Source organism: Olea europaea, unplaced genomic scaffold (assembly GCF_002742605.1).
Source record: "Olea europaea var. sylvestris unplaced genomic scaffold, O_europaea_v1 scaffold649, whole genome shotgun sequence".
In the NCBI taxonomy this organism is placed as follows: domain Eukaryota; kingdom Viridiplantae; phylum Streptophyta; class Magnoliopsida; order Lamiales; family Oleaceae; genus Olea; species Olea europaea.
The window spans coordinates 231,998-243,076 of NW_019264861.1; the positions used below are offsets into that span (position 1 = coordinate 231,998).

Sequence of the window (11,079 nt, forward strand, 5' to 3'; positions counted from 1 at the left end):
ACAGTCAACTACCCAAAACAACGTAGATCAATCGGAACGTGTGTGTGATATTTAATGACTCGTGTGCTCAGTGCTTGGACTCTTTTAAATGCCTAGATGATTGATGACCACATAACGGAATACTAAATGAATGTGAAAATTAACTTCCTAAGTTAATGTAGAAAACATGATAAAGTAAATAACAAGATAGAAAGGATATAGTGGGTTACCTCCCACCCAGCGCTAAGTTATAGTCGATAGCTCGACTTTTCTACGGCTGCTTCATTCTGGCGTCTCGAGTTGAACGGTTGACTTTTGTTTAGAGAAGTCACCACCCCAGTAGTGTTTCAACCTTTGCCCATTGACAGTGAAGGTACCCTTATTCTCATTGCTCACTTGTATAGCCCCATAGGGTAGGACTTTTGTAACTGTGTAGGGACCCGACCACCGTGATCGTAGTTTTCCTGGGAATAACTTGAGTCTTGAATTATACAGTAGTACTTGCTGCCCCACTTTGAATACTCGCCTCTGAATGTGCATATCATGCCACTTCTTGGTTCGCCCCTTGTAAAGTTTTGTATTTTCATAAGCCTCCATTCTAAATTCATCCAATTCATTCAGTTGCAGAAGACGCTTTTCTCCGGCGGTATTCAAGTCCATATTTAACTATTTCATGGCTCAATATGCCCGATGCTCCATTTCTAATGGCAGATGACATGCTTTCCCAAAGACTAGGCGGTATGGAGACATTTCGATCGGGGTCTTGAATGTTGTTCTGTAAGCCCATAATGCATCGTCCAGCTTTTTAGACCAATCCTTTCTAGATGAATTCACAGTGACCTCTAGTATTCTCTTCAGCTGTCGATTAGATACCTCAATTTGCCCACTGGTTTGTGGATGATATGGAGTAGCAATACGGTGTTTCATATCGGGTGAAAATGTATTTCTTCAAGAAGCCAATTATTGTCTTTGAGTCATTTGTTGGCAATGCAACTGCTTCCACCCATTTTGAGATGTAAAAGACTGCCACCAAGATATACTGGTTTGAGAACGAAGGGAGAAAAGGTCCCATGAAGTCAATTCCCCAAACATCAAATATCTCCACTTCCAAAATATTGTTCAGTGGCATTTCATTTCTCCTCGAGATATTCCCAGTGGTTTGACATCGTCACATCTCTTAACAAACTCAAATGTATCTTTAAACAATGTAGGCCAGTAGAAACCTGACTGTAGAATCTTTGCAGCTGTTTTTGAAGCTCCAAAGTGTCCTGCATATGCAGATGAGTGACAGTGCTCGAGAATCTCATGTACTTCTTCTTCAGGTACGCAACTCCTAACTATCTGATCAGCTCCTCGCCTATAGAGAATTGGATCCTCCCAGAAATAGTATTTTAACTCGGCAAAGAATTTTTTTCTTTGGTGATTGGAGCAGTTAGGTGGTGGAATGGAACTGGCCAAGTAATTGACAATATCTACGTACCAAGGTGCTTCATCCACTCTCAACATCTGTTCATCCGGGAAGATCTCATTTATATCCACTAAATCTTTCGTCTCCCCAGATTCTAGTCTGGATAGGTGATCTGATACTACGTTCTCGGTGCCCTTCTTGTCGCGTATCTCAATGTCAAATTCTTGCAATAACAGCACCCAGCGAATTAATCTCAGCTTTGCATCCTTCTTTGTGAGCAAATACTTCAATGCAGCATGATCAGTATAGACGATGATTTTCGATCCGACAAGGTATGACCTAAATTTGTCAAATGCAAACACCACAGCCAACAGCTCCTTTTCAGTGGTTGCATAATTTAGTTGTGCATCATTTAGAGTTCTGCTTGCATAGTAGATCACATGAAAAATCTTGTTAATCTGTTGTCCCAATACTGCACCTACAGCGTGATCACTTGCATCACACATCAATTCAAAAGGTAATTCCCAGTCCGGAGCTACAATCACTGGTGCTGTCGTAAGCTTTTCCTTTAAAGTGTTGAAAGCTGTGAGACAATCCTCATTGAACTCAAAAGTTGCATCTTTCATTAGTAGGTTGCGTAAAGGTTTAGTGATCTTTGAGAAATCTTTTATAAACCTCCGGTAGAACCCAGCGTGCCCCAAAAAACTGCGAACTCCTTTAACTGATGTAGGCGGTGGTAATTTCTCAATCACTTGAATTTTTGCCTTGTCTACCTCAATTCCTTTTGCTGATATCCTATCCCCAAGTACAATGCCTTCTTGCACCATAAAGTGGCATTGTTCCCAATTTAAAACTAAGTTAGTCTCCTTGCATCTCTGTAAGACCAAATTCAAGTGGTTTAGACATTCATCAAATGAAGATCCAAATACTGAGAAGTCGTCCATGAAAACCTCGATAAACCTTTCAATCATGTCAGAGAATATTGCCATCATGCACCTCTGAAATGTGGCTGGAGCATTGCAAAGACCAAAAGGCATCCTACGATAGGCAAAAGTAACGTAGGGGCAAGTGAAAGTGGTCTTTTCCTGATCCTCTGGTGCGACAGGTATCTGATTATAGCCTGAGTATCCATCAAGAAAGTAGTAGTGTGAATGTCCAGCCAACCTCTCCAACATCTAATCAATGAATGGTAGTGGGAAGTGATCCTTTCGTGTATCTACATTGAGTTTGCGATAGTCAATGCAAACTCTCCAACCCGTAACTGTTCTGGTGGGAATTAATTCATTCTTCTCATTTTTCACTACTGTGATTCCCCCTTTTTTCGGTACCACTTGAACAGGGCTGATCCATGCACTATCTAAAATTGGGTAAATAATTCCTGCATCCAATAACTTCAGTATCTCTGCCCTGACTACTTCCTTCATGTTCGGGTTCAATCTTCTCTGACTTTCTATGCTAGGCTTGCAATTTTCCTCCATTAAGATTTTATGCATGCACATGGAAGGACTGATTCCTTTAATGTCAGCTATTGTCCAACCAATCGCCGTCTTGTTCTCTCTAAGTACCCTGAGCAGTTTTTCCTCCTCCATTTCACTGACTGTGTTCAAAATGATTACTGGAAGTGTATCAGATTCTCCTAAATAAGCATATCTGAGATGTGGCGGCAGTTGTTTAAGTTCTAAAACTGGCGGCTACTGAACTGAAGGTAGTAGCTTTGTGTTTCCCGTCCCCAGTTTCTCGAAGTGCCTCTTTCATGTGTATGCTGGGTTGGTCTCCAAAAATCTTGCACATGTTTCAACTTCAACAGACTCTGACTGGATTAGACTAGTAATTCGCCAAAAATGAACAATCCCGAAATTATAATGAAATCAATAGTCACTTTTCATTTGCTCGATTCCAATCGAATTAGACTAGTATTTCGCAAAAAATGAACAAACCTCAAAAACCACTTTTCATTTGCTCGATTCCAATCGAATTAGACTAGTAATTCGCCAAAAATGAACAAACCTAAAGTTATCATGAAATCAGAAACCACTTTTCATTGGCTCAATTCCAATCGAGTTGGACTAGCAATTCGCCAAAAACGTACAAACCCGAAGTTATCATCAAATTAAAAACAACTTTTCATTGGCTCGATTCCAATCAAATTAGACTAGCAATTCAACGATAACGAACAATCCCGGAGTTATCATGAAATCGAAAACCACTTTTGATTGGTTTGATTCCAATCGAATTAGACTAGCAATTCGTCAAAAACAAACAAACCCAATGTTAACATGAAATCAAAATCCACTTTTCATTGGCTCAAGTCCAATCGAATTAGACCTGCAATTTGTAAAAAATGAAAAAACCTCAAAAAGCACTTTTCATCGGCTCGATTCCAATCGAGTTGGACTAGCAATTCACCAAAAATGAAAAAACCCGAAGTTATCATGAAATCAAAAATAACTTTTCATTGGCTCGATTCCAATTGAATTAGACTAGCAATTCGCCCAAAACGAACAAAATCGAAGTTATTATGAAATCATAAACCACTTTTCATAGGCTCGATTCCAATCGAATTAGATTAGCAATTCGCTAAAATGAGGAAACCAAAAGTTATCATGGAATGAAAAACCACTTTTCATTGGCTCAATTCCAATCGAATTAGACTAGCAATTTGCCAAAAATGAAAAATCCCGAAGTTATCATGAAATCAAAAGTTACTTTTCATTAGCTCGATTCCAATTGAATTAGGCTAGCAATTCGCCAAAAATGAACAAATTTATAGTTATCATGAAATCAAAAATCACTTTTCACTGGCTCGAGTCCATTCGAATTAGACTAGCAATTCGCAAAAAATGAACAAACCTCAAAAACCACTTTTCATTTGCTCGATTCCAATCGAATTAGACTAGTAATTCGCCTAAAACTAACAAACTAGAAGTTATCATGAAATAAAAAACCACTTTTCATTGGCTCGATTCCAATCAAGTTGGACTAGCAATTCGCTAAAAAGTACAAATCTGAAGTTATCATGAAATCAAAAACCACTTTTCATTGGCTCGATACCAATCGAATTAGACTAGCTATTCGCCAAAAATGAACAAACGTAAAGTTATCATGAAATCAAGAACCACTTTTCATTGGCTCGAGTCCAATCGAATTAGATTAGTAATTCCTAAAAAATGACCAAGCCTTAAAAACCACTTTTCAATTGCTCGATTCCAGTCGAATCAGACTCGTAATTCGCCAAAAATGAACAAATCCGAAGTTATCACGAAATCAAAAACCAATTTTCATTGGCTAGATTCTAATCAAGTTAGACTAGCAATTTGCCAAAAAAGAACAAACCCGAAGTTAGACTAGCAATCAAAAACCACTTTTCAGTGGCTTGATTCCAATCAAATTAGACTAGCAATTTGCCAATAACGGACAAACCCAAAGTTATCATGAAATCAAAAATCACTTCTCATCGGCTTGATTCCAATCGAGTTAGACTACCAATTAGCCAAAAATGAAAAAATACGAAGTTATCATGAAATCAAAAAGCACTTTTGATTGGCTCGATTGCAATCGAATTAGACTAGCAATTCGCTAAAAACAAGCAAACCCGAAGTTATCATGAAATCAAAAACCACTTTTCATTAAATCGATTCCAATCAAATTAGACTCGCAATTCAACAATAACGAACAAACCCCGAGTTATCATGAAATTGAAAACTACTTTTCATTGGCTCGATTCTAATCGAATTAGACTAGATATTCGCCAAAAAATGAACAAATCCGGTGTTATCATAAAATCAAAATCCACTTTTCATTGGCTCTATTCAAATTGAATTAGGCTAGCAATTCGCAAAAAATGAACAAAACCTCAAAGTTATCATGAAATCAAAAACCACTTTTCATTGGCTCGACTCCAATCGAATTAGACTAGCAATTCGCTAAAAATGAACATCCCCGAAGTTATCATGAAATGAAAAACCACTTTGCATTGGCTTGAGCCCAATCGAATTAGTAGAGCAATTCGCAAAAAACGAACAACTCCGAAGTTATCATGAAACGAAGAACCACTTTTCATTGGCTCGATTCCAATCAAATTAGACTAACAATTCGCTAAAAACGAACGAACACGGAGTTTTCATGAAATCAAAAACCACTTTTCATTGGCCCGATTCCAATCGAATTACACTAGCAATTCGCTAAAAATGAACAAACCCAAAGTTTTCATGAAATCAAAAACCACTTTTCATTGGCTCGATTTCAATTGAATTAGACTAGTAATTTACCAAAAATGAACAAGCGCGGAGTTATCATGTAATCAAAAACCACTTTTCATTGGCTCGATTCAAATTGAATTAGACTAGCAATTCTCCAAAAATGAACAAACCCGGAGTTATCATGAAATCGAAAACCACTTTTCATTGGCCCGATTCTAATCGAATTAGACTAGATATTCGCCAAAAAATGAACAAACGCGGAGTTATCATGAAATCAAAATCAGCTTTTCATTGGCTCTATTCCAATCGAATTAGGCTAGCGATTCGCGAAAAATGAACAAAGCCGGAGTTATCATGAAATCAAAAACTACTATTCATTGGCTTGATTCCAATCGAGTTAGCTTAGCTAATCGCCAAAAATGAACAACTTCGGTGTTATGATGAAATCAAAAACCACTTTTCATTGGCTCTATTCCAATCGAATTAGACTTGCAATTCACCAAAATCGAGCAAACCCGAAGTTATCAAGGAATCAAAAACTACTTTTCACTGGCTCGATTCCAATCGAATTAGATTAGCAATTCGCCAAAAATGAACAATCCTGAAGTTATCATGAAATTAAAATCACTTTTCATTAGCTCGATTCCAATAGAATTTGACTAGCAATTCGCCAAAAACAAACAAACTGAAGTTATCGTGAAATCAAAAACCACTTTTCATTGGCTCGAGTCCATTCGAATTAGACTAGCAATTTGCAGAAAATGAACAAACCTAAAAGACCACTTTTCATTTGCTTGATTCCAATCGAACTAGACAAGCAATTCACCAAAATTGAGCAAACTCTAAGTTATCATGGAAACAAAAACCACTTTTAATTTGCTCGATTGCAATAGAATTAGACTAGCAATTGGCCAAAAATGAACAATCCTGAAGTTATCAAGAAATCAAGTCACTTTTCATTAGCTTGATTCCAATCGAATTAGACTAGCAATTCACCAAAAATGAACAAACCCGAGGTTGTCGTGAAATCAAAAACCACATTTCATTGGCTCGAGTCCATTCGAATTAGACTAGCAATTTGTAAAAAAGAACAAACCTCAAAAATCACTTTTCATTTGCTCGATTCGAATCAAATTAGACTAGTAATTTGCCAAAAACGAAAAAACCTTGAGTTATCATGAAATCAAAAATCTCTTTTCATTGGCTCGATTCCAATCGAATTAGACTAGCAATTCGCCAGAAACGAAAAAGCCCAAAGTTATCATGAAATCAAAAACCACTTTTCATTGGCTCGAGTCCAATCGAATAAGGCTAGGAACTCATATAAAATGAACAAACCTCAAAAACCACTTTTCATTTCCTCAATTCCAATCGAATTAGACTAACAATTCGCTAAAAAGAACAAACCCGAAGTTATCATGAAATCAAAATCCACTTTTAATTTGTTCGATTCCAATTGAGTTAGACTAGCAATTTGCTAGAAACGAACAAACTCGAAGTTATCATAAAATCAAAATCCACTTTTCATTAGCTCGATTCCAATCGAATTAGACTAGCAATTCGTAAAAAATGTACGAACATGAAAAACAACTTTTCATTTGCTCAATTCCAATCGAATTAGAGTAGTAATTCGCCGAAAACTAACAAACCCGGTATAATCATGAAATCAAAAATTACTTTTCATTGGCTCAATTCCAATCGAAATAGACAAGCAATTTGGCAAAAACGAATAAACCTTGAGTTATCATGAAATCAAAAACCACTTTTCATTGGCTCGATTCCAATCGAAATAGACTATCGATTCGCTAAAAACGAATAAACCCGGAGTTTTCATGAAATCAAAAACCACTTTTCATTGGATCGATTTCAAACGAATTAGACTAGCAAATCGTCAAAAGTGAATAAACCTAGAGTTATTGTGAAATTGAAAACCACTTTTCATTGGCTCGATTTCAATCGAATTAGACTAGCAATTTGCCAAAAATGAAAAAACCCAAAGTTATCACGAAATCAAAAACTACTTTTCAATGGCTCGATTCCAATCGAGTTAGACTAGCAATTTGCCAAAAAAAAAAAAAACCCGAAAACCACATTTCATTAGCTTGATTCCAATTGAGTTAGACTAGCAAATCGCTAGAAAAGAACAAACCCGAAGTTATCATTAAATCAAAAGCCACTTTTCATTGGCTTAATTCCAATCGAATTGATTTGCCAAAAATGAACAAACCAGAAGTTATCTTGAAATCAAAAACAACTTTTCATTGGCTCAAGTCCAATCGAATTAGACTAGTAATTCATAAAAAAATGAACAAACCTCAAAAACAACTTTTCTTTTGCTCTATTTCAATTGAATTAGACTAGCAATTCGCCAAAAAGAACAAGCCCAAAGTTATCATGAAATCAAAAACCACTTTTCATTGGATCGATTCCAATCGAGTTTGACTAGCAATTCGCCAAAAATGAACAAACCCGGAGTTTTCATGAAATCAAAAACCACTTTTCATTGGCTCGATTCCAATCGAATTAGACTGGCAATTCACCAAAAATGAACAAACCCGCAGTTATCATGAAATCGAAAAACCACATTTCATTGGCTCGATTCCAATCGAATTAAACTAGCAATTCGTTAAAAACGAACAAACCCGAAGTTTTCATGAAACAAAAGATCACTTTTCATTGGGTCGATTCCATTGAGTTAGACTAGCAATTTGCCAAAAACGAAAAAATCCGAAGTTATCGTGAAATCAAAAATCAGTTTTCATTGGCTCGAGTCCAATCGAATTAGACTAGCAATTCGTAAAAATTTAACAAACCCGGAGTTATCATGAAAACAAAAACCACTTTTCATTGGCTCGATTCCAATCAAATTAGACTAGCAATTCGCAAAAAAAGAACAAACCTTGAGTTCTCATGAAATCAAAAACCACTTTTAATTGGCTCGATTCCAATCGAATTAGACTAGCAATTCGCTAAAAATGAACAAACCCGGAGTTTTGATGAAATCAACAACTACTTTTCATTGGTTCGATTCCAATCGAATTAGATTAGCAATTCGCAAAAATGAACAAATCCGAAGTTATCATGAAATCGAAAACCATTTCTCATTGGCTCGATTCCAATCGAATTAGACAAGCAATTCGCTAAAAACGAATGAAACCGACGTTATCCCGAAATGAAAAACCACTTTTAATTGGCTCGATGCCAATTGAGTTACACTAGCAATTCGCCAAAAATGAACAAACCCAAAGTTTTCATGAAATCAGAAACCACTTTTCATTAGCTCAACTCCAATCGAGTTGGACTAGCAATTCGCCAAAAATGTACAAACCCGAAGTTATCATGAAATTAAAAATCACATTTCATTGGCTCGATTCCAATCGAATTAGACTAGCAATTCGTCAAAAACAAACAAACCCAAAGTTATCATGAAATCAAGAACCACTTTTCATTGGCTCGATTCCAATCGAATTAGACTAGCAATTCGCCAAAAATGAACAAACTCAATGTTATAATGAAATCAAAATCCACTTTTCATTGGATTGAGTCCAATTGAATTAGACTTGCAATTCGGAAAAAATGAAAATACATCAAAAAGCACTTTTCATTGGCTCGATTCCAATCGAGTTAGACTAGCAATTCACCAAAAATAAGAGAACCCGTAGTTATCATGAAATCAAAAATCACTTTTCATTGGCTCGATTCCAATCGAATTGGAATAGCAATTCACCCAAAATGAACAAACCCGAAGTTATCATGAAATCAATAACCGCTTTTCATTGGCTCGATTCCAATCGAATTAGACTAGCAATTCGTTAAAATTAAGCAAACCTGAAGTTATCGTGGAATCGAAAACCACTTTTCATTGGCTCAATTCCAATCGAATTAGACTAGCAATTCGTAAAAAATGAACAATCCCAAAGTTATCGTGAAATCAAAAGTCACTTTTCAACAGCTCGCTTCCAATCGAATTAGACTAGCAATTTGCCAAAAATGAACAAATCCGAAGTTATCGTGAATTCAAAAACCACATTTCACTGGCTCGATTCCAATCGAATTAGACTAGCAATTCGCTAAAAACGAACAAACCCAAAGTTATCATGAAATCAAAAGTCACTTTTCAACAGCTCGCTTCCAATCGAATTAGACTAGCAATTTGCCAAAAATGAACAAACCCGAAGTTATCGTGAATTCAAAAACCACATTTCACTGGCTCGATTCCAATCGAATTAGATTAGCAATTCGTAAAAAATGGCCAAACCTCAAAAACCACTTTTCGTTTGCTCGATTCCAGTCGAATTAGACTCATAATTCGTCAAAAATGAACAAACCCGAAGTTATCACGAAATCAAAAAAAACTTTTCATTGGCTCGATTCCAATCGAGTTAGACTAGTAGTTCGCCAAAAAAGAACAAACTCGAAGTTAGACTAGCAATCAAAAACCACTTTTCAGTGGCTCGATTCAAATCGAATTAGACTACCAATTTGCCAAAAACGAACAAACCCAAAGTTATCAAGAAATCAAAAACCACTTCTCATAGGCTTGATTCCAATCGAGTTAGACTAGCAATTAGCCAAAAATAAAAAAACACGAAGTTATCATGAAATCAAAAACCACTTTCCATTGGCTCGATTGCAATCGAATTAGACTAGCAATTCGTCAAAAATGAGCAAACCCGAAGTTATCATGAAGTCAAAAGCCACTTTCATTAAATTGATTCCAATCGAATTAGACTAGCAATTCAACAATAACGAACAAACCCGAAGTTATCATGAAATCGAAAACTACTTTTCATTGCCTCGATTCCGATTGAATTAAACTAGATATTCGCCAAAAAATGAACAAATCCGATGTTATCATGGAATCAAAATCCACTTTTTATTGGCTCTACTCAAATCGAATTAGGCTAGCAATTCGCAAAAAATTAACAAACCTCAAAGTTATCATGAAATCAAAAACCACTTTTTATTGGCTCAATTCCAATCGAATTAGATTGGCAATTCGCCAAAAATGAACAACCCCGAAGCTATCATGAAATGAAAAACCACTTTGCATTGGCTCGAGCCCAATCGAATTAGTAGAGCAATTCACAAAAGATGAACAACCCCGAAGTTATCATGAGATGAAAAACCACTTTTCATTGGCTCGATTCCAATCAAATTAGACTAGCAATTCACTAAAAACGAACGAACACGGAGTTTTCATGAAATCAAAAACCACTTTTCATTGGCTCGATTCCAATTGAATTAGACTAGCAATTCGCTAAAAACGAACAAACCCAAAGTTTTCATGAAATCAAAAACCACTTTTCATTGGCTCGATTTTAATTGAATTAGACCAGTAATTTGCCAAAAATAAACAAACGCGGAGTTATCATGTAATCAAAATCCACTTTTCATTGGCTCGATTCCAATTGAATTAGACTAGCAATTCGTTAAAAATGAACAAACCCCGAGTTATCATGAAATCGTAAACCACTTTTCATTGGCTCGATT

General features: G+C 36.2%; 1 protein-coding gene across 1 annotated transcript; it reads right to left on the reverse strand.

Moving 5' to 3' along the window:
• Window positions 1–261: 261 nt before the first annotated feature.
• LOC111390080 lies at window positions 262–639 on the reverse strand. The gene has a single exon (XM_023015067.1). It carries the CDS (start codon window positions 637–639, stop codon window positions 262–264), a length of 378 nt encoding a protein of 125 aa, XP_022870835.1.
• Window positions 640–11,079: the final 10,440 nt, after the last annotated feature.